Source organism: Artibeus jamaicensis, unplaced genomic scaffold (genome assembly GCF_021234435.1).
Source record: "Artibeus jamaicensis isolate MK-2021 breed Jamaican fruit bat unplaced genomic scaffold, CSHL_Jam_final contig_525, whole genome shotgun sequence".
Taxonomy (NCBI): domain Eukaryota; kingdom Metazoa; phylum Chordata; class Mammalia; order Chiroptera; family Phyllostomidae; genus Artibeus; species Artibeus jamaicensis.
The window spans coordinates 16,775,612-16,802,478 of NW_026521874.1; the positions used below are offsets into that span (position 1 = coordinate 16,775,612).

At 54.5% G+C, this 26,867-nt stretch overlaps 2 protein-coding genes across 2 annotated transcripts; both read left to right on the top strand.

The window, feature by feature from the left end:
* Nucleotides 1-1,630: 1,630 nt before the first annotated feature.
* On the top strand, nt 1,631-14,834 carry TCN2 (transcobalamin 2). The gene is made up of 10 exons (XM_037166823.2): nt 1,631-1,740; nt 2,022-2,230; nt 5,823-6,015; nt 6,745-6,902; nt 7,868-8,029; nt 9,328-9,500; nt 9,621-9,807; nt 10,645-10,816; nt 12,268-12,383; nt 14,272-14,834. Exons 2-10 carry the CDS (start codon nt 2,167-2,169, stop codon nt 14,331-14,333), a joined length of 1,287 nt encoding a protein of 428 aa, XP_037022718.2. The 5' UTR covers nt 1,631-1,740; nt 2,022-2,166; the 3' UTR covers nt 14,334-14,834.
* Nucleotides 14,835-18,816: 3,982 nt separating this feature from the next.
* Nucleotides 18,817-25,695, top strand: SLC35E4 (solute carrier family 35 member E4). Its single transcript, XM_037166836.2, has 2 exons — nt 18,817-20,103; nt 24,724-25,695. Exons 1-2 carry the CDS (start codon nt 19,485-19,487, stop codon nt 25,155-25,157), a joined length of 1,053 nt encoding a protein of 350 aa, XP_037022731.2. The 5' UTR covers nt 18,817-19,484; the 3' UTR covers nt 25,158-25,695.
* The last annotated feature ends 1,172 nt before the right edge of the window (nt 25,696-26,867 follow it).

Here is a 26,867-nt window from a genome sequence, read left to right on the forward strand (position 1 = left end):
TAAATGTAGCAAAGGTATTGTAAAAATACAGTACAAAAGATAAAAGATGGTGCATCTTTATAGGGCACTCACCATGAACGGAGCATGCAGGACTGGCAGTCGCTCTGTGTGATTCGCAGAGGAGTGGCGAGCGAGCGTCAAGGCCCAGGGCCCTGCGCGCACTGCTGCAGACCGTATAACACCGATCGCTGAGGCGACACTAATACATTAGCCTTAGGGGACTGTAACATTTTTACTTGAAAAATTTTTTTATTTTTAAATTTTTTTGACTTTTTGAAAACACCGAGCTTAAAACCCAAACACATTGTACAGCGGTACAAAAATATTTTCTTTCATCATATTCTTATTCTGTAAGTCTTTTTCTATTATTATTAGTATTACTTTAAATTTTTTTGTTGTTGTTAAAACTAAGACACAAGTACACACATTAGCGTAGGCCCCCCGCAGGGTCAGGATAATCAATATCACTGTCTTCCACCCCCACTGTCTTGTCCCCCTGGAGGGTCTTCAGGGCCAAAAAACCCAGGGAGCTGTCCTGACCTGTGGTAACTATCCCTTGTTCTGGAGGACCTGCCCGAGGCTCTTCTAGAGCAGGTTTTACTCTTTTCAGAAGTACGTCCATGATGCTTTGCTTGGTTTGCTTCTTTTTTCCACCATAAACTTGCCTGTAAGCAGATAATGCACCTTGAACGTTCTTCCCTATTAACGAAAATCGGTTGGTGTTGGAGACCTGTTTTCAAATTTTTAAGGAGCTTGAAGGCTTTTGCCAAGCCCTTTCCTGTGGATTTTCTTGGGGGATGGTCTTCCTTTTCTTTTCCTATAGTTGCCTTCTCTCTGCCTCTTCTTTAATGTTTCTGTTCCAGTTCCAACAGCTCGCCAGTTGTTTCCTTGGGAACCACCTCTAGGAGCTCCTCAGGGTCATCCTCATCCACATCCAGGTTAAAGTTCTTCCCTGTCTTAATCTCAGCCGTACTGAGCTTTGTAACACATGTGCTATGACGGCATAATGGCTACAACATCCCTGGGCAATAGGAATTTTTCAGCTCCGTTATAATCTCATGAGACCACCGTTGTATATAAGTTCCATCATTGATTGAAATGTTGTTATGTAGTATATGACAGTTATTTATCTATCCCAAGAGCTTGCCTTGTGATAAGTCAGGCACAAAAGCAGATTATCTTGAAAGAATGAATCTTGGCCATTTGCCATAAAACAGTTGCAATAAAACACTTATTTGGAAAGGATTAGAGGTGTTTTACAGGCTGAACATCTTCACAAGTTGAGCTGGAAGGGAGCTTAGTTAGAATAATCTTGTCCAACTCTTTCATCTTACCCAGAGTGACCAGGTCAAGGTCACACAGCAGGGCCAGAGTTAACTCTCGTACATCAGTTCTCCTGCGAGACTAGGCAGACAAGAAATCCTTCATTTTCTTTCCGTGCAGAGATTTTTTTTTTTAGGTTAGTTTTCTAGTCCTGACAAAAACCCTTGCTACTCATGGCTTTGTGTCTCAAATGATTAAATTCCGTTCCTTAACTTGTTTTGTTTTGTCTCCCGGGAGCTTGGCTGATTAAGGAAACTAGCTCTTCGGATCCAGGTCCAGCCAGCCCCACCCATCTGGGCGGGCAGATGACTGCCGGCTCCGGCAGTCTCAGGTCATGTGACCACCACCGCTCCGGGGTCTGCTCCGTCCCAGACCGGGGCAGACACTTCCAGGGGCCCCTTCTGCGAGGGGCAACAGGTAAGCACCCCCGCACTGCCCGTGTACCACTGCAACGGCCGGGGGCTTCCCAGACAGATGCGGTCAAACTGACTTGGGCACATTGGGTGGCAGGCTCTTCGGGCAGCAGGACAGCATGTGGCTGGCCTCAACAACGTCTCCCACCACCCTTACTTGCCCTCCCCCTCTCCTTGCCCCTACCTCCAGGAAGACCTCTCTGCCCTCCCTTCCTCTGTTTTTTGGCCTTCCTTTCCTCTCAGCTACAGACATATCTTTTTTTTTTCTCTCTGCTGACTTAACAGCACACTGCCAGGCGTGGAGAGATTAATCAGTGACAGGAAGCTGCCTCTTCGGGAGCAGTGACCAGCTGTGATCAGGACAGACTCTGCAAGGCCAGCTCCAGGAGTGTCCAGCTCCCTGCCTGCCGCTCACCTGCCTGCCGCTGCCATGGGACACCTTGGGGCCCTCCTCTTCCTGCTGGGGGCTCTGGGGGCTCTTGCTGATATCTGCCGTAAGTAGCTGGACCTACCCTGTGCCTTTGGCCTCCCAGGTCCTTAGGAGGGGTGACTATTTTGTCCGAACCCCTCATCATATAGCTGGGGAAACTGAGGTGCCGATGTTGGGGTAGGCACGACTTACCAGCCTGCCCCTTTGGGCTCCCAAAGCAGTTGGGGCTTAGCTGGACCTCAGCGATTAGCATGTTGTATTGAGATTAGTTATATGTCTGACTCCCCACCAGACATGGTCCCCTCCATTAATTCAGTCATTTGTTCATTTATCCACTCGAGACACCTTGACGGAGCCTTCTCTGTATCAGGTATGGTGTTAGGGTTTGGGGAAGGACCAAAGAGCAAGACGAATCCAGTCTCTACCCTCTTAAAGCTGCTGTCCTAAGGGAGCAGCAGACAAAGGAAGTCAAGAAGCAAATCAGTGCTGTGTTTGGGGGCTGAGGTGAGTGCCGAAGGAAGACACAAAGTTTGGGGAAGGATTTCCAAGGAGCTGGGGTCAGCGTGGCAGCTGAAATACCAAGGAGGAAAAGAAACTGGCAAGGAGAGGGGTAGGGGACAGACCCCCAGACAGAGGGAAGTGAGTATGGAGACCCTGGTCGGGAGGTGAGTCCCGGAGGGTCAGGGAGGGCCACGGTGAGACATTTGCGTTATATTCTTATGTAATATAAGGGCCGGGCCCCCAGGGCCCTCTCTGGACCGGTCTGTGAGTCTGAGTGCGCAGGTCTGTGGCTACCTGGGCACTGGGGCCGGACAGGAAGCAGGGCCCAGTCAGGAAGCCGAGGCCGAGAAGGAAAGCCTCTGAACTCTGGGGCCACCCACCTCTTTCCTTCCTCTTATACTCTGCCTGTGGCGTCATGCTCTTCAATACGCTTTCACCACCAGGCTCTCCTGTGATCCTTGGAGAAACCAGACGGCAGATTTAGTCATGTCAGGTGATAGATGACAGCTTCACCTATCACCGGGACATGGAGGGGCTAGGTGACCTGCCCAAGGCGCTCCAGCTTTCCAGGTCTCAGAACTCCTGAGCAAGCCCTGGCTGGTGTAGCTCAGTGGATTGAGCGCGGGCCTGCGAACCAGACAATCGCGGTTCGAATCCCAGTCAGGGCACATACCGGGGTTGCAGGCAGGTTCCCTGCAGGCCAGTTCCCGGCAGGGGACGCGCAAGGGGCAACCATACATTGATGTTTCTCTCCCTCTCTCCTTCCCTTCCCCTCTAAAGATAAATAAATAATTAAAAAAAAAAAAGAACTCCTGAGCAAGGTCTTGGGCTCCACAAGTGCAGCCAGACCCCTTAGCTCTTGGTTCCTGTCTGGATAGTTCCCAGAGTAGACCAGGGATCTGGTCCTCCACTTCACTGATTGTGAACATTTTAAAAGTCCCCTTCCCATGGAGCCTGGAGAGCCCTGGACTGGGTTTGTCCGTGCAGCTGGCTACTGCTGAGTCACTTAGTCACCTCCAGCTTCATTCGCTCACCTGGACAATGGGCTAAGAATGCTCCCCGGCCTTTCTCCTTTGTGTGTGCCAGGATCTCATGCATCTGCTTTACCGGCTTAAGGCTCTGTGCAAGTAACAGGGGTGCTACACCCATGTTTGTGCGAGGCAGGCTCCTGTGCTTCGGAATGTTGACACCAGTCAGAGCTGCGTGGCCCTGCGAGCGGGAGGCTCTGGTGGGGGCAGTGCTAGCCCAGGGCCGCTTTTATTACCCTGGGCGACTCTGTCTGTCTCCTTCCTTCTCAGGAGGCTGTTTATAGCTCCAGACTCTCTTCTTATCACTAACCCCAGGGCTGACTCATCTGCCGGAGGTCAGACCCCAGGGTGAGGCTGGGATTACTTCACCATTTTGAAGAAAAGGGAAGGAAAAAGAGAAATATGGAAAGGACAGATGATGACCAGAAAGACAGGCTGAGTGAAGGAGACGGACACAGAGAAAGACCCAAAGAGATGGAAAGGGCAAGAAGAAAAATTCCCACTTACCTCCCCACTCCACTCCCCTACCTTCCTACTGTCATAGCAACAGGTATCTACAACTTTGGGGGAAATAGGCATGAGATGGTAGGACCCACACAGGCAGAGGTGGGGCTGTGTGAGAGGAAGCCCCAGAGGTGAAACCAGAAAAGTCGGCATTCGTGCCGCCTGTCACTACCAAAATCAGTAAGTAGAGACAAGGATCGAATCTTCACCGGTGCTTTACTCAGGTGCTGGTGACCTGAGATAACAGTGCGGTATGGACACTCCGAGCTGTCTTAACCTCTCATCTCAAGTCAATCTTTTTATAAAGAGAAGAAAAGAGTAGGTAAAGGGTTTGGGATAGAAGGTTAAGCGGATAACAGTTGCAGGCGAATTTCCTAGTCCTTCTTACCTGCTGGTCAGCAATTCTCTATCTGCATCACGGTCACCAGCATTCCCTCCCTGGAACGCGGTGGCTGAGACACTGTCTCCAGACACCATCTCCCTCTCAAACTCCCGGGGTCGTGTGGGTCACGCGTGCCAGTCCTGGAATAATGGCTTTCCACCTGCTTTAATCACTTAAGTCTATGGACTGTAACTACAACCTTTAACTCTTGAGCCCCCCTATCAGAGGCAGTCTGCCTGGCAGTTCCTTTGGGAGGGGCGCCCTGCATGGTATCCTGGGACAGGGCACAGAGGACACAGGTGGAGCCCTGAAGTGACCTGGAGGCAGAAGACCGGGGAAAGTCCAAGGTGGCTGCAAAGCTCAGGTTCCTTCCCTAAAAGAAGAGGTTGGATGGAGGTCAGTGGGGTCTGGGAAATAGGTCACCTGCAGCTGGGAAGTATCCCTAAGGCTTCAGCTTCCTGGGTACATCCAAGTATTTTCATATTTTAGTTACGAAGTTTTAGGTAAATTCCAAAGCACACAGGTAAACGGTTCAAAATGTGATGGCTTTCTAACAATTCACCTCACAATCTCGGGTCCTCGTTGCCTAAGCAGAGGTGGCAGGAAAGGGGTTATTTTGAGATCTGCATAAAGGAAGTTCACCAGGCAGCGCCAGGTAGCCAGTGGGCAGTGTTTACCAACTGGATGCGTTACACGTTCCCCATGTGGGTTGAAGTTTTTGGAAATGGGTAGAACAGGCAGTCAGCAGAGTGTCACACAGTGGGGGCTTTGCAGGCAGGTCCACCCTCAGCTCAGCAGCCTCATGTAGGACACGACTTTGAACTTCCGTTTCCCTGTTTGTGCAAAGCCATGATGACAGCACACACAGCATGGGGCTGGCGTGAGGACCCAGTGAGTGCGGTCAGGCACAGTGACCGGGGCACACCACACGGCTTGGCCTCCGGTCTCTGTCACTCCTCACGGGCAGAGCACTTGCCTGGCGCAGGCTTCCTTTGCACTTGGCCCACCACTCCTCCCCGGGCCACTCCAATCGCCCTTTCAGGACACCCGCTTCCCCCCTCTCCCTCTTTACCCTCCTCTGCCTTTTGTTCTGGCCAGATTTCCCCATACAAATAGGGTCTGTTCTGGGTGGAGTGGGGGTGGGGACACTTATTCCCCGGAGAAGGCCCTGGTAAGGTAAAAGGAGCTCTTTGCAGGGTGGCCTGGCCTGTGACCTTACTTGGCCTATTTTCTTTCCTAAGACATACCGGCAGTGGACAGCAAGCTGGTGCAGAGTCTGGGTCAGCGCCTCTTGCCCTGGTTGGACCAGCTCTCTCCAGAGTACCTGAACCCCAGTATCTACGTGGGCCTGCGCCTCTCCAGCCTGGAGGCCAGCACCAAGGAGGCCTTCTACCTGCACAGCCTCAAGCTCCATTACCAGCAAAGCCTCCTGGAGTATTGCCATGCTCTCTCTTCCCTTTTCCCATGCCCTGCTACTCACCCTAAGAGACGGGAGACCTGAGTTCTGGTTTTACACCCGTCACTGCTTGGTTGGGAGACCTCGGACAAGTTTTGTCTCCTCTGGGCCTTTTCTCCTCTGTAGAATGGGGCTGGTTTAACTGGAATGAAGATACCGATACAGGGTCCATGTGCTGCTCCTGCACCCACCCTCCTGTACCTGAGGCAGACATCACTAATCCATGACCACACTCTTCCATACCGAGCCCAGAAGCAGCACCTGACTCTGTGCTCCCTTTCTAGAGGGATTAAGGGGAGGCCTGTTCTGAGGTCCAGTGGAGGGATTTGAACGAGAGATGAAGGATCATGGAGCACCTCCTGATTGGACTCCCTCTAGAGAAATGGATGCAGGGCATGGGGAAGAAAGATAGGGAGGAGGGCGTGGGTGAAGGGTGGGGTAAGCACAGGTCATTTGGATGGGAGAACCCTCAGAGTTTATCCTTGAGTTTAATTTTTCATCTTGATAAAATATATGTGGCATACACTTCCCAAATTACATGGCTTACTATATCTGCTTTTGGGTGGTTCTAACAGATTTTCCAGCTGCTAAGATATTTTTCACTTTGCAGTGCCGGGAGGGTGGGCACCCCAAGCCAGGTTTATCTGGGGGGGGGCATTTTGTCCTGGAAGTGTTGCTAACTGGCTTTGTCCTGGGTTTGTCTCCAGCGATGACAGTGGTGACCTCCAGACCAAGCCCTCCATGGGCCAGCTGGCTTTCTACATGCTCGCTCTCAGGGCCAACTGCGAGTTCGCTGGAGGCCACAAGGGCAACAGGCTGGTCTCACAGTTGAAGCGGTTCCTGGAGGACGAGAAGAGGGCCATCGGTGAGGGGATTTAATCTGCCAGGGGTGGGGAGGGCTCATCAGAACTCGGGGTTTCTCCCTAGGCCTCCTTCCAGCCCTCCTTCTGCCTATCTCACTATCCACTTAGGGGCTCAGGCCTGCCCCGGTAGCCATCCTTGATCAAGCCTTTCCTGCATTCCACATCACTCTGTCAGCAAGTTCTGCAGCTCAGCCACAAGGACTGACCTGACTATCCACTTCTGGAACAGCAGCATAGCCTTCTTATACTTACTCCTCACCCTTTCTCTGCTAGCTTTCTTGCTTCCTGACTTGACCAGTACACACAAAGCGAGCATTTAAAATATAAATCTGATCTTTTAGAGCTGCTTCAATCCTACAGGGGCTGCTCACTGCTCTGTTCACCGCCCACAGGCCCAGCCTGTCTGTCGTTTTCTCCTCTCTGGGCTCTGCCTGCCCGCTCTCTGGCTCACACACTCACGCCACCTTTCTCCATGGGCTCCAGCCACACTGGCCATCTCTTAGCTCCCAAATCAGGGTCTCTGTATATGTTCCCTGTCTCTGGGAGGTTTCCCCCCCTTCTAGCTCTCTCCTGCCTCACCTCCCCAGCATTACCCTCTTAGAGACTGCTGCCCTGACTCCTGCGATATTCAGAGACCTTTGTTGTACTGCCCCATGGACCTCCATCCACATTTCAGTTCTAACCATGCTCCCGTGAGTGTGGACTGTATAATTGTCACAGGCCCCAGATGCACTGTGCCTGGCCCGTTGTCATGTATTCCTACCTCCAGGCACAGCACATGACACTTAGTGAGGCCTCAGCAAGTAAGGGTTGAAGGACTGAAGGATCCCATGACCCAAAGGAGGATGTTGGAAAGTATAGGCCATAGGGTCCTGTGTGCTGGTGGGGCTGGTTGCTGGGAGGGGGCAGAGAGGCAACCCCTCCAGCCCGGCGTGACCCCCTCGCCCCTTGGTTTTCTCTCTCTCAGGGCATACTCACAAGGGCCAGCCCCACACCAGCTACTACCAGTATGGCCTGAGCCTCCTGGCCCTGTGTCTCCACCAGAAGCGAGTCCATGACAGCGTGGTTGGCAAGCTCCTGTACGCCATGGAACACGACCACCATCTTCACCAGGGCCACCAGTCTGTGGGTGAGTGGGCCAGACCCCACGAGGCCCAGCTGGGGCTCCTGCAGCTCACATCCCCAGCTGAAGGCCGCTACCCCCTGGCCCCATGCTCACCTGTCCCTGGCACCCCTCCTTATCGAGTCCGTTAGGAACAAAACGGTGAGGGCTTGTGTGTGGTGCAGCAACTGTGACCCGAGCTGGAGCTGGACTGGGGTCCCAACCCCAGCTCTGTGGTCATTGTAGGATGCCCTGGACTAGTCAGCTGGCCTTTCTGGTTCAGTTTGTCCTATAAAATAACCTCCCAGCAGTGTCTTACTAAAACATGCCCCATGAGTCAAGGGCTTAGCACCATGTCTGGCATGGAGAAAGTTCTGGATAGAAAGCTGCGATCTGTCATCGCGTGAGCTGGGAAGCCTGAGACCTGGATTCTGGATCCGCTTCCTCACTGTGTGACCCCGGGCCTCCCATGCCCTTCTGGTCCTTGTATTTCAAGGCCTGTTCTGTGAGTGAGTGTGGGTGTGCCTCCCAGAGGGCGGGGGAGGGTGGAGTAGGTTAGAGGGGTGGTCGGAGGCCCAGAGAGAAGAAGGCAGCAGGGCCTCTGCCAGCAGGGCCCTTGTTCTGCCTCAGAAGCTTATAGAAAAACATCCCCAGGGCCGCCCTGACTGGTGCGGCTCAGTTGGTTGGGCATCATCCAGCAAAGTGAAAGGTCACAGGTCTGATTCCTGGTCAGGGCACGTGCCTGGGTGACGGGTTCAGTCCCCAGGCAGAGTGTGTATGGGAAGCAAACAATCAAAATTTCTTTCTCACGTCAATGTTTCTCTCCTTCTCTCTCTCCCTCCCTGCCACTCTCTCTGAAAGCAAATGAATAAATTAAACTTTTTAAAAAATCCCCAGGGCCCAGGCAGTGCCCTGGGCCTGTTGAAGCAGGCCGCCTTGGGGTGAATCTGGGCAGCAGTCCACGTAAAACTCGCCTGGTGATTCCAGTGTGCAGGCAGGTTTGGGAGTGAACGGTGCAGGATAAAGTCCTCTGGGCCTTCCTCCTCCAGTCTCTCCCTAGCCTCTAACTACCAAGCAGTACATAGGGTCAGGGTGACCCACCGTCCCAGTTTGCCCAGAACTAAGGTGTTTCCCAGGACACTGGACTTACAGTGTCCAGACTGGGAAAGTCTTGGGCAAACTCAGCTGAGTTGGTCCCCCTAGCTGGTGGAAGCTTTCTAAAATGCTGATTGACCATGTTGATTCCCTTCTTCGAGCCCCTCTGTGGCCACGCATTGCCCCTGCACCCTGCCTGGGCTGGCTCCCACTGGCTCTGTCCCCTGCAGATACAATGGCCATGGCAGGCTTGGCCTTCACCTGTCTGGAGCGCTCCAACCTCAACCCCAATCTGAGAGACCGGATCACCCTGGCCATCAGGACAGTGAAGGGGAATATCCTGAAGGCCCAGACTCCAGAGGGCCCCTTTGGGAATATCTACAGCACCCCTCTGGCGCTGCAGGTGGGAAAGAGACGCTGGGACTGTGGGCCCTGCTGGTGGCTGGTGGGAGGTAGGCTGCTCAACTGTTTTCTCCGTGCTGGCTGACCCACCTCCTCTTTCTCTCTCCCATTCTGTCACCAGTTGCTGATGACCTCCCCTATTCCTGGGGTGGAGCTGGGCACGGCATGCCTCAATGCGAGGGCTGCTCTGCTGGCCAGCCTGCGGGATGGGGCCTTCCAGAATGCTCTCATGATTTCCCAGCTACTGCCTGTCCTGAACCACAAGAGCTATGTGGATCTTATCTCCCCAGACTGCCTGGCACCAAGAGGTAGCCAAGCCTTTCATGAAAGCTTGGCCATTTTCGATCTGCAGGGCACTTATTGAAGTCTGCATGGCCCAGTGAGGGCTGGTTCTTTGGTCCAGATTTGCTGAATCAATGGGGGTTTGCGGGTGTGCGTAGGACACGTTGGCAGCTAAGAGGTGGTCATAACTTCTAGAAATTCACAGTGTGGGGAGGGAGACACCAAATGGAGAGCTCTGAGCGGGCCAGAAATCTTCAGCCCTGCTGCGATACCCAGGACAGAAATGCTTGAATGAATGAATGAATGAGTGACACATTTTGGTTAGCTCTTATACATAGTGAGTCCCAATTAGCAGCTTAAATCGGGGCTTTCCCTTGGTTGGTGAGTGGGATTTGCCAGAGGAGAAGAGAGCAGAGAAGAGGCAACAAGAACAAAGGCACAGAGGTGTGAAGACTGGAATTTGGGCGAGGGGTCTTTCTAGAGAGCAGGGTCTGCAAGAATGAGCTAGAGTGGCAGGCAGGAGAATGAAAAGGAAAGGAGAACTCAGGGAGGATGGGGGAGTGATATGAGCAAATGCATATTCTAGAAAGAGCCCTCTGGGGTACTGTGTAGCAGATGGGTGGGAGGGGGTCACTGGAGGCAGAGAAACCAATGAGGGGCCCGACCCTGGGGGCTAAGGGATGGGGCAGCCTGGGATGGTGCCAGGTTTTGGCTGAGCAGGTGGTGGTGGTGCGGACTGAGCTGAGACCACGTGGAAGGCAGAGGTCCTGATCGGTCACAGTGTCTTCGAGGGAAGGAAGGAGGACTCACCGCCAGGCCCCCTGCCCTCACACTAGCTGGTGCTTCCTCTCTCCCGGGTACAGTCATGTTGGAACCAGCTACGGTGACCCTCTCACAGACTGAAGCCCCAGAGGTCATCCAGGTCACGCTGACGGTCCCCAGTGTCTGGCCAAGATACACACACTCCATCCTTGTCCCTGCTGGGTCCTCCTTGGAAGATGTCCTGAAGAAGGCCGGGGAGCTCGGAGGATTCACGTGAGAACCCTCGCGCCCAGCACTCACCCCACCGACCTCACATCCCTGAACCGGGATCACGTCTACATGAGATGGGAAGTGCCCCTCGTGTTAACAGTGGGGAATCTGGCCCAGGGAGGCTCGGTGCCTTCCATCCGGCCTCCCAGACTTCTCTTCTGAAAGACGTGCCTCAGTGTGAGAGGGCCCCGATTTCTGTCCCTGGTTGGATTTCCCAGGGGACAGCCTCCTGCACTCAGGGAGGGCCCACAGCCGGCCCCTTGGGGTCATCTGGGCCCAGGAAACTTCAGGCCAGGGAGTCAGAGCCAGAAAGAGAGAGAAGAGAGAAAAACAGAGACAGACAGTGTGCCCAGAGAAGTACTCTGAGCAGCCAGGTGGCCCCCGCCCCCAATATTAGGTACCACATGGCCCCACAGATTTAGGGAATGACTGGGGAAAGGAGGTTGTTTCCTGACACCCCCTAAAATGATACTTTCCTTTTGCTTAAGTCACCCTGAATGAGTTTCTGTTTCTTTTTTAGATTTTTATTTATTTATCTTTAGAGGGGAAGGGAAGGAGAGAGGGAGAGAAATATCAATGTATGGTTGCCTCTCATGCATCCCCTGCTGGGGACTGGCCTGCAACACAGGCATGTGCCCTGACTGGGAATTGAACTACGATCCTTTGGTTCGCAGGCCTGTGCTCAATCCACTGAGCCACACCAGCCAGGGCGAGTTTCTGTTTCTTAAAATTACAAACTACCCTCCTCTAAAACCTAATCCATTGATAAGCCTTTTGGAGAAAGGAGGGGCATGACCATGAAGCGTTGAGAGCATTCTTTGGCGGTGATGTCCAGATGGATTGGAGAAATGCAAAGTTAGAGGCAAGGAGTTTGCAGAGGAGGTGTGATTGAGGAGATTCTTGTTTGCAAGGGCCAGAAACCTAACTGCAGTGCTCTCTGGGAACGAGGAGCATGGTGTAGGTAGAGTCAGAGAGAAGCAATGCAGCCACAAGAAGAGAGGAACACCACTGAACCACAGAAACTTCCAGCACCAGGGATCTGGTGCCACTGCCACATGCCTCCCCTCCCCCCACCCTCGGTCCAGCTTCTCTCTGTGCATTGGCTCCTCCCTCTCTCACTGAACATTGGCATTTTGCGTGTGATGCTGGCAGCTTCTGATTCTTGCCTCTGCAACCTCAGCCCTCAGAGACGGGCCAGCTGCTGGGTTGATAGTGTAATAATAGGTGCTCCTTCCTGCAGACCATGGTCGTGGTCAACACAGAGGGGATGAAGTCACCTGATTAGGCAGTGTCAGTGGCACTGGAGAAGAGGGGTGGAGGTGAGACCCTTGGCAAGGCAGCCCAGGAAGAGTGTGGCTAGCGACTGGCCTTGAGCTCCTGGTGTGGATGAGCATCGCTTTTGCCCTTGGGTCCAAAAGTCACCTTTTCTCCTTCTTCTCCTGTCCCTTTGGTAGGTATGGAACACAGGCTTCCTCGTCAGGCCCTTACCTGACCTCCGTGATGGGCAAAGAAGTAGGGGAACGTGAGTTCTGGCAACTGATCCGAGCCCCCGACACCCCGCTGCTGCAAGGTGAGTCTGGGCGTGCCCCCCACCACAGCCCTGACCCAAAATGCAGCTGTCCCCCAAACCTTCCTGGGCCCCAGCCTTGGGTTACACTGATGCTCACATTCACATAATTTATTTACTGAATTCTTAAGAATTTTTATGCAAGGTAGTGTGGCAACTCTAAAAAATCAGATGAGCAAAGAAGAAGAAGAAAATTCAAATCACCTGTAATTCGCTATCCAGAACTAACTTCTTTTAACTTTTGGTGTATTTTCTCCCAGATAGTTTTTAAATTTGTAAGTTGTTTCATAAAAATAAAACAGAGGCATACTTTATAGCAATGTGGTCCAACAGAGGTCAAATGTGGTCCCCACATGCAATTCTAAATTTTCTACTTGGTGAAACTAATATTAGCAATATAATCGTATTTAACCCAGTATATCCCGAATATTATCATCCCAAGAGGGAAATCATTAATTATTAATGACATTTTGCATGCTTTTTAAGTTTTGTAAGATTTTATTTATTTATCTTTAGAGGTGAAGGGAAGGAGAGAGGGAGAGAAATATCAATGTATGGTTGCCTCTGGTGGGTTCCTTGCTGGGAACTGGCCTGCAACCCAGGCATGTGCCCTGACTGGGAATCGAACCGCAATCCTTTCGTTCGCAGGCCCACGCTCAATCCACTGAGCTACACCAGCCAGGGCTTGCGTGCTTTTTTTAAAACAAAGATTTCAAGAGCTCAGTTGCCATATATGGCTAATGGCTGGCATATCAGATGGTGCAGCTCTATATTCTGTTTTGCAATTTATTTTTTTAATTCTTAATACACTATTGATATCCTTCTGTGCTGGTATGTGTAGAGCTTCTCATATCTTGGTGATGACCACATAGAATATGTTATCCACTAGGGCTCTCTGGGCTGCAGGTAGCAAGAAATGCAATGCGAACCAGCTTCCACAATTTGACACCTATTGGCCCATGTGATTGGAGTCCAGAGGGAGCGAGGACTTCAGGCTGGTGTAATCCGGGCTCCAGCCCACTTCCCTGGGACTCTGACCCCGTCTCTTGATCAGCTTCCTGCTCCAGCGAGGTCCCTCTGTGTCTTCCCAGGGCTGTTCCCTTTTAGGACTGAAGAGACTTGTCTGACTCCCCAGCAAACCTCTCCTGGTGTCTCGAAGGTGGAATGGTGACACAGGCGCATTTCTGGGTCCATCCCTATGGCTGAAAGATGGCCCAGGTTCAGCAGCCTCAGTAGGCTGGAGAGAAGGGGTCACCACATGACTTGCTTAGGCCAATCAGGGCCCACCCAGCGCCATGTGCTGTGAAAGGGGGGGGGGGTGGAGCAGGACCAGTGGACCTCTAGGTTGCCTCCAGTTCTATGTCTTATGCCCCAAACTGTCATGAGTGTCCTTGTGCAACTGTTCAGTCACCAGACAGACCCTTACAGGTCTTCTGTCCCCACTCCTGCTACCTGGAACTTTGGCTGAGCACTTACCAGGTAGCAGCTATTGGGCCAAGTGCGGTTTGGGAGACTTCACTTGTGGTCCTGGTTTCACTTCCACACCACACGGAACAGTCCCTCTTCCTGGCAGCCCCTCGGAGAATCTGAACATAGTGACCACCGGGTGCTGTTGAGGTCTCTGGTCCTTTCACCTTGGTTATCCAGGATGCTGTCCCTCACCCCCAACTTCTGGAGAGTGCCCCACTGCAAAATGAGGCTGTGGGCTCCAGGGACCCTGGGTCACGGCTGAGTTCAGAGTCTCCACACTGGCTCTGGACAGCCCCCACTTTTCTACCACCAAGCCCTGAGCAGATCTAACAAACCATGGCCTCAGGTGGAGGTCCAGAAGCTGAGATGGGAGGTGGGACACTTTGCCCTGTTGACACCCCTGCTCCACCCATTTCTGCAGGGATTGCTGACTATAGACCCAAGAATGGAGAAGTCATCGAGCTGAGGCTGGTCGTCTGGTAGCCCCCCAGCTCACCAACCCCAGCCGCCTCGAACAATCTCTGTACTCCTGCCTTCCGTCCAGACATCTCCGAAGCAGGCACGCGCCTGATCCTACCTCCACCTCACGTGCACTTGGAGCCTCGTCCTCAGATCACCCAGCCACCGCCCCTGCAAGTCTCCTGAGCCACCACCCACCTGGGAGAAGGGGGCCAAGCATCTTCCTTGGAATTTCTGTGACTGAGCCCGTGAAGGCCACTTGGGGTCTGCAGGGCACGAAGCATCTCAGACTTCTTAGCACAGGAAGTCTGCTGGCCACTGGCATTGAGTGCCACCTGCTCTGAGATTAGGGTCCCACCAGGAGACCTGTATGGCCCAGGGGCCGCAGCCCTGAGCCTACCTCTCCTGCGCACTGGCAGGCAGCGGCCCCAGAGCTCTCTGTGGTGTATGTAGCAGCTGGCGAGGACCCTGAGGGGCTGCTCCAAGCCTCCCTTCAGGATGATTAAAGTGTTGGTTAAGCACGTGCCCCAGCGTCCTGGTGCCTCATGCTGGGGAGCCAGTGCAGGTGCCGTGGCGCAGAGAAAGGGGGGGCTTCCTCCAAGCAGGGAACAGAGGAGGGTGGGTGAGTTTTCTGAGTCCTGGGGAAACAATGCTGGCAGTGGCGACGTTGATTGCCATTTAGGAGCATGTACTGGCCAGACACTTTCTTGCATGACTTTGAGGTCGCTGATATTTTTGTTGTCATCTCTCCTTTACAGTTAAGAAAGCTAGTGCTCAAAGAGGGCAAATGAGACACCACAGTGTCGAGCACAGCTTAGGGGACAGACAGACCTGGCCTGCGTGGCCTCTTGGCTCCTTCACTCAAACACTGAAAACTGGAGGCTTCAATGATTGTCATGATTACATGGCAGAGACCAAATTCGACTGGAGGCCTGGGACCCTGGAGCTTGGGTTCTCACCCCTGGCTTTTCCCAGCGCAATCAGGACACCAACCCCAGCCTTAGCAGCCAGGGTGCGGGGACCCTGCCTCTCAGTGGGAAGACTCTAGGCTATCCTCTGGAAACTGGGGTTCAGGCCACAGAGACATCCTACTCACCCCATCCCCCTGAAGCCAGAGGGGCCCCTGATTGGCAGCATGTCCGTCAGGTTTTACAGTGATGCACACGGAGTCCTTGAAACCACGGATGAAACATGCTGCTTCCTAGACGCCAGCTTCGAATATGTGGGGTCCAGGTAGGTAGCGGAAATAGGCAGTTTACCCGTTCTTTTGTATTTGAAATGAACATCAAAGTGTCGGAAAGCCCAGATGAAAAAGAGGCCTCTGTTCTTAAGTGAGCTGTCAGTGTCCAGAACCCAGAGGGCTTGTCCTCCCACAACCACAGCCTGGGGTTCTTCCAGGAGGACCCAGGACCCGCCCTATGACTCTCCCCTTACGACCTCATCACAGAAGAGTAGCAACTCAGACCTGCAGCTTGCCTCAGGTCACACAGCGTGGAGGGAGCAGAGCCTGGATCCTCGACTATTGCGTCACTTGCCAGCTCATCACCCTGCCACCTTGTCACCCCCTGAGACATCAACTGAGAAAGCCGCAAACCCTACCCACGCAGGACAGAATGTCTGTGGCTGCTCTGGGCCCGGTTAGAGAGAGGGTGGGCGGTAGATACTGGGAACGCCCCTGCACTCAGCTTTCAAGAGTCCACTCACTGGGTATGACCCGCCCTCCTGAGAGACTGTCCTCGGTTGTGTTTGGTCACTGAATCTTGATCAGATCAAAGGATCTTTGCTAAAAAGACCCAGTTCACCAGCTTGGGGGCAGCCAAGAGCAGCCGGGAAATGGAAGTCGGGGCTCAGGTGTCTGTCACTTCCACTATCCTCAGGCCTCCGAGTCCTCACATCACCTTCAGTCTGCATGTGGCCCCAACAATGACTATGTCCCCTCTTGGTTCAAATCCCCAAACCCTTTTTTAATTCTCTGTCTGTGCACCAGAGCCTGGTGGGGGGCCTGACCAGCACAGCCCACCTATGGACACTGGGTCGGGTGTCTGTCTGGCACAACTGGCTGGGGCCCTGAGCATGGGTGTGGGTAAGAGAACAGTCCAGAGCAGTCTGCTAAACAGAGGCCCTACTTGGGGACCAGGGAGCAGGACAGAGTTTAGCTTGTGTTTAGATCTGGAGGACTCCAGACAAACCACTTCCCTTCTCTCAGCCTATTTCTTACTCCCGGGAATGCAATGGTACGTTGGCTGACACAGCATGTTTATACCTGTGACCTCATCAGAGATCACAGAGGGATAAATGGACACCCCAGGAGTGACTTGTCTAGGGACATGCAGCGAAAATAGGGGAGGCCTGTCCCGCAGCCTCTGTAGCCCCATTGCTAGAAATGGGTCCTTCCCCTCTCCTGTGCCTCCCAGAATCTCTCCCTGAATCGCCTGCTTCCACAGCAGCACCGTGGTTCCCCAAAGGGAAGCACTCAGATATGAGGCATTTGGGAGCCTGTGGGCAAAGGCAGGGTGCTCTGGGATGTCCCGGGCTTGCAGGTGGACCTCAAAGAATGAGAGGGAGCCCCCTGATGCCCTCCATGAAGCTGGGCACCTCAACCCCTCTTCTCCCAGAAAGGAGCGCCCAGGTTAAAAACTGGGGCTCCAGAGCCAGACAGACTGGGTCTAAATTCCCCAGTGGTGCCCTGGGCACCTTGATTCCACCCCTCACTGAGCTCTCTGTGGCACTGCACCCCAGGAATAACTGCAGAGCGGGTGGACGGAGCCCTCTGTGCCTGGCAGCCAGTGGTGTCATATCCGTCTGCACCCTGGCCCTTCTGGACTGCCATCTGGGATCATCTGCTGGGCCACCTGCCTGGGGTTCTGACCTCGGCCTTCCCGGGCAGCTCTCTCCACCCCACCAAGGCACCCAGGCTTCATCTTGGTTAATCTTCATTCTTCATTGCTGACCCCTCACCGGGCAGGGCAGGTGGGAGCCACTTTGTGACAGTCTTGGAGGAGGTGTAGACAGATGGGCACTGCCCATAACTCCCCCACCAGCTCAGCTCTGAGAAGGTCAGGGTGTTTATTGTTTATAAACATTGTTATTGTTTTTTTTTTTAATTAAAGGAAACTTACTGGAAACCCGACAGAATTCCACAAAAAAATATAACCCTTAAGGGGCCTTGATTCCTCCTATTCAGGAAACGTGAGGGGAGAGCCATGTTCCTTTGGCTGCCTCAGTTTCCCTCCTATAACCCTTTGTGGAGAAACTCTGTCTAAATACCCCCATATTTTTGTTCTTGGCCTGTAAATCCCCTGCCATACATTTTGGCATATTCAGCAGTGATTTGCAGGCTCCAGCGGGCGTCAGAATCACCAGAGGCAAATGTGAAAACTCAGATTCCTGAGCCCACCATAGAGCGTCTGATTGAGCAGGTCTCAGGTGAGGCTCGGGCTTTTAAATTCAGATTCAAGTATGCTTAATGAGGGTTGGGGACACTTGCAGGCATTTCGCATTCTGACCACCAGAGGGCGCCCGCACAGGGCTGACTGGTCGCTCTGTAAGGTCTTGTTCTTGTAGACAGGTTGCTGTCATCAAAGACAGGCTAAGGATAAACCGAATCCAGTGGGGAGGAGCTTCCGCAGAGGAAATCCCACATCCGGAAAGACTCTGGCAGCCGGCACTTGGCACCTGGCTAGAGCTCAGAGAGGCGAATGCAGAGCTTGAAATCTTCAACAGCCTGTTCTGCGCTGGGGCATCCCTCGTTCAGACGTGAACTCTGAGCCCCAGGAAGGGGCAAGGGCTTAGTGGCAGCTACTCTGCCTCCCAGCCAACCCAGGGCTCTTTGTCCTGCCAGGGCTGAGGGCAGAGGGTGGACCCCAACAAGTCCAGTTATGAGTCAGCTCTGAGTGCCCAGGAGATGGGACAGGGGCTGGCCAGGGATGGATACTGGCCAGCGCTACCCTGCTTCCGCATTTGTAGCCTTGGTGATTCAGCTTCCTCTGCCCGCCTAGAAGGGGGCACACCCTGGGCTGGGGAGAGAGGAGGTTCTGGGACTAGGGAGGGACAATGGAGAGGCCTTAAGGGTCCCGAAGTCCAACTCTTCTGAATGCTGAGGTCCCACGAGATGACTGTGGCTAGAGACCGGCCCTGGGATGGGGGCCCCTGGGGGGAGGGTCCTAGAAGATGGAGTCTCCTGTGATGCTAGGGGTTTTATTGGGCTCTCTCAAAAAAGATGCTCCAGTGTCTCCTTCCCTGTTTTGGTCTCTTTAGGAGACTAGTCTTGGCTCTGGGTGGGGAGGGATCTGATTGTCCACCAGATCGGCGGAGGAAAGACGGACAGGCTGACCACTTCAGCTGCAGGGGGAGTCTACTGAAGGAGGGAAAAAAAGGCAGATCGAAGAGTGTGATGGAGGGGGAGGCGGGGCTAAACGTCGCTCCCAGCTCCCGCGACGCAGCCTGGCCTGGGCGGGGCCAGGGGCTCAACCCAACTTTCCGGGTGGCGCGCGGGCGGTGGCGGCAGCGGAGGCGGGGCCAAGATCGTGAAGCCACACACGCCTGGGCGGGCCCGGGCTGGAGCCGGGCGGGAGCTGCTGTCTGATCCACAGCCGAGGCTGAGCCGCAGCCGAAGCACGGAGAGCTGGAGGATAGGCCCTGCGGGAGTGGAGCCGAGCCGAGCCCACCGCCTGGCACCGGCCGGAGCACGGGCCTGGGCACGGTCGGAGGCAGCAAACCGCGACTACCAGGCACCACTGGACACGGGCACGGAAGGCTGAATCACCCCTGCCAGGCCTGGGCATGGCCTGAACACGCAGGCGATCGCGGATTCTGGACCAAAGAGGAAAAGGAACAAGGATTCTATCCAATATAGTGTGGACACTAGGCAGGAAGAAGAGCAGAGACTTCACCTGGCAGGGGGCAGAGGTGCTCAGAGCTTACTAGGCCAGGACTGAGCACCAGAGAGCCAGGCATCTCCAGCAACCTCCACCCAGGTTCTGCCCTGCTTGAGCTGGAACACAGCTCTAGGACCTCAGCTGGCACAGGCCTGGCAGAAGAAGTGGTTATCTCACCTGTCTGAAAGGAAAGTCTGGATCCGAGAAACCAGGACCTGGCCTGGACCGGAGGGGCTCTCTGGTAGCTCAGAGCTGGTTACTGGGGAGCTGGCCTCCTGCCCCAGCCCCGCTGGTCCGGATGTGCCGCTGTCCTCTGGAGCACCATGACGGCAGGATGACCTCTGCTGAGGCAGTGACAGAGACTAGCGGTGCTCGGGTGGCTGGGTCCCCCGAGTGGCCCCCTGATACCCACCAGGCCCCTGGGAGGCCTGGCCGGACCCGGGTGGCCCTGGCAGCACTGGTGTGGCTGCTGGCGGGAGCCAGCATGTCCAGTGTCAACAAGTGGATTTTCACCGTGCATGGCTTTGGGCGGCCTCTGCTGCTCTCAGCGCTGCACATGCTGGCAGCGGCACTGGCATGCCACCGGGGAGCACAGCGCCCCATGCCCAGTGGTACCCACCGCCAAGTGCTGCTGCTCAGCCTTACCTTTGGCACCTCAATGGCCTGTGGCAATGTGGGCCTGAGCACCGTGCCCCTGGACCTGGCACAGCTGGCCACCACTACCACGCCACTGATCACACTGGCCCTGTCGGCGCTTCTGCTTGGCCGTCGCCACCACCCGCTGCAGTTCGCCGCCATGGGTCCACTCTGCCTGGGGGCTGCCTGCAGCCTGGCGGGTGAGCTCCGGTCACCACCTGCTGGCTGTGGCTTCCTGCTGGCCGCCACCTGCCTCCGAGGCCTCAAGTCCGTTCAGCAGAGTGAGTGTCCGGGTCGCTGTTTGAGGAGATGGGGATGGGGTGGGTGTGCGGCCTGGATGGCCCTGTGAGGGATAGGGCTGCTGTCCCATTTTACAGATAAAGAAACTGAGCCTCGTGACTTTGGAAGAGGCAGAAACTGAGGCTCAGAAAGAGCCAACAACTCAGTGAGTTCCAGGCCCCAAACGCAGACTCTGGAGCCCCGACTAATATTTACTAATAGCTGCCATTGACCTGTGTCCCATATTTTGTCCCCGTATCTCACTGGATCCCCATACTGCCCTGATCAAGGAAATCACTGTATTGTCTTGTCCCCATTTGATTAGCAGAGAGGGTTGCCCTGGGCTGTGTGGTAAGTGAGCAGCCAACGTACGATTTGAGCCCAGCATTCAATCTCCACGCTGTCCAAGATGTGGCAGAAGGCTGTGGCCCCAGAGGAAGACCTGGCAGCGGGGACCGGGGAGGGAGAAAGGGCAAGGCCTCGAGCTGGGGTTTGGAAGGCCAAGGGTGCAGCTGAGTCTGGGAAGGAAGGGTCCGTGTTTACTGGGAGCTGCAGTGTAACCGGCCTGTGCTGGGTGTTGACCTTGAGTCATCAGGGCCCCCACCACCTCCCCCCCTCCATTTTATAGATGATGGAACTGAAACCCACAGAGGCTTGTGCCAGGGTTGCCTCACCCCTGGTGACAGGAGGCAGGGAACTCTGAGCAGAGGGTGGGGGAGGCTCCAGGCCTAGACCCCGCTAAATCACTGTGTCTGAGGGTGGAGGCCACCTTCCTATCTGTCCTTCTGAGGGGAGTCTCTGTCATAGTCCTACTCTCTCTCTGCCTAAACCAAGGGGGAGGCCAGGGCACCCACTCGGGGCAGGGAGGCCACACCTCTGCTCATACTGGGTGACCTTCAGCAGCACTGAGCCTTGTCTGGGCCTCAGTGTCCCTATCTGTTTGGTGGAGAAGGGTTGGGGTTGATGGAGTCCCAGGGGCCTCCTGCTCTGCCTCCCTTCGAACCCGGAGATCCTGGGACCCAGGCATGTGAGAAGGAAGGGGTGCTCCAAGGGCATTGGGCTGGGGTTGGGGGGTGGCCTGCAGCCATGGAAGGTTGAAATCAGGATTCAGCCCTGTCCTGGCATCTTCAGAAGCAGGACCCAGAGGCCCTGTCCCCATCCTCCCAGGTCCTGTGTCAGGGCCGAAGCCTGGTTCTATTTTTACTCTCAGGTTATATGAGAGCTGGTGACTGAGCTAAGGACTGAGTTCTGGGCATGAGTCGGCAGTGGGAAACCTGACCCCATGGGCACACCTACCCCTCCACCCCCCAAACCAGGCAGGGCCACAAGGCCAGGAAGACTGCAACCTTGAGGCCCACGCCATGCCTGCTGAGATCCAGAGCTCCTCACCCTAAAGGAGTCCCGGCCTGCAGAGTGGGCTGTGGCTGGCCAGGACCCAGGCACCCAGGCACACAGGCACGGAGAGGCAGGTGCCTGGCATCAGGCCACTTCTTAGCCTTTGCCAGCTCCTCCCATCTCTCCCTTATCAACTGCCTGGCCCCCTGAGGTAAGTGGAGGGCTTGCTTTAGACTCCCACAGCACCCTGTGCTTGCCCCACATTATAGCCACTTGGTTAACTGTCTCTGTCCCATCGGACAAGAGCTCTGAGAGGCCATGGACTAGGTTGAGGCAGCTCCAGGTCCCTAGCACCTGGCCTGAGCCCTGGCATTAGACAGGTACTCCTGAAGTGGTAGATTTATCAATGGTGCTGCCAGCAGAATTGGCAGGCTGGCTTGGCTACATGGCTCGGGGTACTCATGAGGGAGCTTAGAAGGCTGGGGGCCCCACAAAGAGAGAAGGGACCCAGCAGAGATGGGGAGGAACAGATTGGAGCCAGGGAGGTGGCATGGGTTTTGGACAAGAGGAGGTTTCTACTTCCGGAGGTTCCAGGAGAGGCGCCAGGGCCGGATTTAAATTAGAGCAGACTCCACAGGAGCAGAGGGTGATCGTCCCGGAAGAGGAGCGCCCAGGCAGCCACGGGCAGGGCCAGCAGCCTCCCTCCTACCTGGGCCAGTTGCAGACTCTGGGGTACTTGGGGGAGGAGTGATGCCAACTTCCCACTCACAGACAGGCTGGGAAGTAGGGCATGAACTTGTTTTCTACTGTGCTCACCTGCATCAGGGAGCAGCCTGACCTGACCCCTGCCCTCTGAGCTATCAGGCTGGCAGGGAGATGTCCTCCGAAACAGACATCATGATGACAGGAGGGAAACTCCAGAGCCAAGGTGGACACAGGTGTGGTCAGGGCAGTTACTTACAGGGGAGACCAGAGGAGGCTGCCTAAGGGAAGAGGCGTGCAGTGAGTGATGACAATAACAATAACAAAATCATAGTAGCAAACACTTGCGGGGCCCTCACTGTGTACCCATGCTGTTGCCCAGCTCTTCACACAGCAACAACAGGAAAGGGCATTCTGGGAGTAGGAAACAGGCCGCGCCTGGGCACGGGGCATCAGCTAGCAGGAGCAGAGCAGATTGAGACAGCTGCAATGGTGAGCAGTTACCCCTGGGCACCAGGCCCTGTGCTCAGCACCACTGGTGGGGGGGGCGGGTATTGTCATGTTCCCAATGCTACACATGGAGGGACAACACTTAGAGAGAGGGTGGTTTGCCTGATATCACACAGCTAGTGAAAGAGTGAGGACAGGATAAGCCAATAGCCAGCAGAACAGGGTCTAGAGAGCATGTTTGTCTGCATGCGGCAGAAGCTTAGGCATGTTCAGATGCTCAAACAAAAATGCCTTTGGTGCCCTGGCTGGTGTAGCTCAGTGGATTGAGCGCGGGCCTGTGAACCTAAAGGATCTCGGTTCGATTCCCAGTCAGGGCACATGCTTGGGTTGCAGGCCAGTTCCCAGCAGGGGATGCATGAGAGGCAACCATACATTGATATTTCTCTCCCTCTCTCCTTCCATTCCCTTCTAAAGATAAATAAATTTTAAAAATTTAAAAAAATGCCTTTGGAGAAGGTGAGGCTGCAATGGAAGGCTTGGGGTTGGGGCTGGCAGAGGAGGGGTCACTAAGAAGTCAGGGTGACAGGCTGGCATTTTGGGGGTTTTGGGTGGGGTGAGCCGAGTCTGGCAGAGGATTACCACCCTTTCCCTGGGCTGCAGGGGAGTGAGGCGGAGGCCTGGGTGGGATGCAGAACACGCTCAGAGGCTGAGGGAGGAGGTTAGGACCTTCCTGCCTGACGGTCTGGCAGAGGTGAAGTTCACCTGAAATCCTAATCACCTTTCGATGATTGGTCCTCTAACACGCAGGCCACAGGCAGCTCGTACAGTGCTAAATTTGGAGCAAACGAGCAGGAGGTATTCCAATTATCTGTTCATTTCTAGAAATGCTCCAGCCAGAGGGACGGTTGCCTGGAGAACAAAGCCAAAACATCGAAATGAAATAGAGAGAGATTTCCTATGCTAAGCGTAGCCTCTGAATAAACTCCTCAGTGGCTTTTTGGAAAGTGTGTGTCAGAAAAATGCACAGAGGCTCTCCGAGCCCCTGGATCGATTACTCATCTGTCTCCACTAAAACCTGGACGAGGTCCCAACCATCAGTGCCTTCGTGCAGACACTGCCAATCGATGGGCTGTGTCTGACTTCGATGACGGGCCCCACTTCCTTGGTGAACTGCCTGGGTGGGACCACGTATACACGTGCATGTACACACAGAGGCACGCATTCACACGTGCGCAAGGTAGTAGGATCTCCTCTTCCTTACAAAGCTAAAACATTCCCCCTTAGTCCTGGATTCATCTCGGCAAGTCCCAGCATTGGGAGCAAAAGATGCTGATTAGGGAGGGACAGCCAAGCGCAAACAATGAGATTTTTGTTGTTCTCTTGATCTCAGTGGTCATGAGTGAATGAAGCAATGAATGGACCTAACATTTGACTCAAACAATTTCATATTTTAAAATTCCTTCTTTTGAATGTAAAGGCCATGTTGTTAAGTAAGTGGTAGAGCTGGAGACTTCTGTGGGCCTGTCCCCGCGACAGTGGTGGGAGCTACACTGTGGGGTAGCGGGCATGATAAGGGCTGAGATCTAGGAAGGCAGGTCTGGCCACTGAGTGCAGGGCCTTCCAAGCTGGTTAAGAACCTAGGCTATAGTTCCCCAGGGCCTGGGGAGCCACAGTGTTTACTGATCATTTGACTATCACTACTAGGTGATTGTTTTAGCCTCATGGAAAGCAGTTTGAAGGGGGGGTGACAACAGACCTATTTATTGTATTTTATCTTTTTACATTTACTGAACACTTACCTGATGAAGGACTTATGTATGTTATCTGCTTTGATCTTTATAAAGACCCTCTGTTTTAATCTTTCTAAAAGTCCCTGTGTTTTAGGTTTTATTATCACCTAACTTTGCAGATGAAACCTAGGCCTCCACAGGCGGCGCAAAGTACCAGGTCACAGCCAGGAAGGAGAGGATACAAGTCAACAACCCAGGCAGTGGGATTCCAGATTCTTGATTATCACGTTACAGGGGCTGAGCCGTGCTTCCTGGAGGACGGGCCTTGGAGGTCATGATGGGGTTGGCAAAGTGAGGGTTTTCTGCCTACAGGGTGGTGATTGACGGCTGCTGTCCTGGTTGCAGGTGCCCTGCTGCAGGAGGAGAGGCTGGACGCGGTGACCCTGCTGTACGCCACCTCGCTGCCCAGCTTCTGCCTGCTGGCAGGCGCGGCCCTGGTGCTGGAGGCTGGAGTGGCTCTGTCGCCTGCCCCCACTGACTCGCGCCTCTGGGCCTGCATCCTGCTCAGCTGCCTGCTGTCTGTGCTCTACAACCTGGCCGGCTTCTCCCTGCTGGCCCTCACCTCTGCCCTCACCGTCCACGTCCTGGGCAACCTCACTGTCGTGGGCAACCTCGTCCTGTCCCGGCTCCTGTTTGGCAGTCGCCTCAGCACCCTCAGCTACGTGGGCATTGCACTCACCCTTTCGGGAATGTTCCTTTACCACAACTGCGAGTTCGTGGCCTCCTGGGCTACCCACTGGGGCTTCTGGCGGAGGCACCAGCCTGGCAAGGGTCTTTGAAACCTGGGAGACCACATGGGCTAAATGGGACAGCCCCAGCCCACATCTTACCTTGCCCAGTGGCCATGGGCAAAGCGGCGAGCAGGCAGCCACTGGGGCCACGGGAGAAAGAGGCACCTTCGGGAAAGGTGACCTTGGAGGCTGGAATGGGACCTCCCAGAGAGACCCGCCTGTCCCTGCCTGCCTCTCCTCGTCACAGACCCCACTCACCACTGGATGGTGGGTCCAAGCCTGGCACAGTCACTGCACTTGTCAAAGTAATTATTACTGATATCAATGACTATGCCAAAAACTGCTGGCCAAACTTTGAGAACCTCACAGTGTTCCGATGACGACGATGACGATTCTTGGCGGTTGCACAATCCTTCCTCCAGGGAGGGGGGAGGCAGCTAGAGTGCCCAGAGAGGGGCTTCCTGCTGCTGGGCTCCCCTGGGGAGGTGGGGGTCATGTGTGCCAACCCCTGGCAGCTACTGTGGCCCCACCCCTGGGCCCCCCAATTTTGGGTCTTCCGTCCTCAAATAAACTATTTTTGCTTGTACACCTGTGTCATTCCTTGGGGTTACAGCCAAGGAAATATAGGGAGAGCAATGGCCTCTAGCCACCCTCAGAAAAACAAGGACATCCTCCCTTACCCACCGTGACCTGTCCAGGCTCCAACTTAGCCCATTGTCTAAAGTCCCTCCACTGGCCAGGCCACCATTGCCCATCTTCTGGAGGGCAGTCGTGGCTTCCTCCCTGTTCTGCTCTGGGCCCTCCACTCCAACTTCCAGGCAGCCCCAGAGGGATCTTCCTGAAAGATCATGCCTTCTCTAGCTTCATACCTCTCTTGGGAAAAAGTCGGAACTTCCTGCCCCAGACCACCAGGCCCTCAGGATCGCCATGGCTCCTGCAGGCTCACCAGGCTCCTGTCTCACTTCTCTCTCAGGTCTCCATCTTCCAGCCTCATGACTTCCTTCAAGTCCCCCACATTGCCAGGCCCACTCACCAGAACCTTTGCACAGGCTGTGCCCTCTGTCCAGTGTCCTCTCTCTACACGTCCTTCTCCCTTTCATGGCCAAACCCTTGCCTGGGGGAGAAAACCCAAACATGCAATTCTCTAAAAGAAAAACCAAAAAAGGAAGCCTGATAAAGGAAGGGTCTTATTAAGGAGCTGTGCCCAGGCTGTGGGTGCAGAGGGCAAGGAACCAGGGTGTGTTCCCGGAAGAGGGAGCACTCATCAGGGAGGACCTTGTGGGCTGACCCAGGGGACTTGCAGGGCAGTGGGGCTGTCAGGTTGAGAAGCTAGGACAGCCGACCTAACAACCCCTAGAGCCATCCTAGTTCCTCCCTTGACCTGCTGGCTGAACTCAGCTTCACTCCTCTCCCATCTTTTGCTTGGCCCTGGGCACTCAACTCTCCCCACCCGCCCCCATTGAGCTGCCTCTGCTGGAAACTGCCTATTAAAAGCAATAAGGACTTACCCTGGCTGGTGTGTCTCAGTGAATTAAGTGCTGGCCTGTGAGCCAAAGGGTTGCTGGTTCGATTCCCAGTCAGGGCACATGCCTGGGTTGCAGGCCCTGTCCCCAGTGTGGGGCACACAAGAAACCACTCACCGATGTTTTGCTTCCTCCCTTCCCTTCGCTAAAAATAAATAAATTCTTTAAGAAAAAAAAACAATAAGGACTCTGTCTAGATTAGGGAAAACGGGAACCTAATTCTGCTCTGCCTACT

Excerpts from the sequence above, each read along its gene's own strand:
- SLC35E4 (XM_037166836.2), top strand. The coding sequence starts at position 19,485 with ATGTGCCGCTGTCCTCTGGAGCACCATGACGGCAGGATGACCTCTGCT. Across the intron at positions 20,104-24,723 it reads CCTCAAGTCCGTTCAGCAGA|GTGCCCTGCTGCAGGAGGAG; the intron begins GTGAGTGTCCGG and ends TCCTGGTTGCAG.
- TCN2 (XM_037166823.2), top strand. The coding sequence starts at position 2,167 with ATGGGACACCTTGGGGCCCTCCTCTTCCTGCTGGGGGCTCTGGGGGCT. Across the intron at positions 2,231-5,822 it reads GGCTCTTGCTGATATCTGCC|ACATACCGGCAGTGGACAGC; the intron begins GTAAGTAGCTGG and ends TTCTTTCCTAAG. Across the intron at positions 12,384-14,271 it reads CGACACCCCGCTGCTGCAAG|GGATTGCTGACTATAGACCC; the intron begins GTGAGTCTGGGC and ends CCATTTCTGCAG.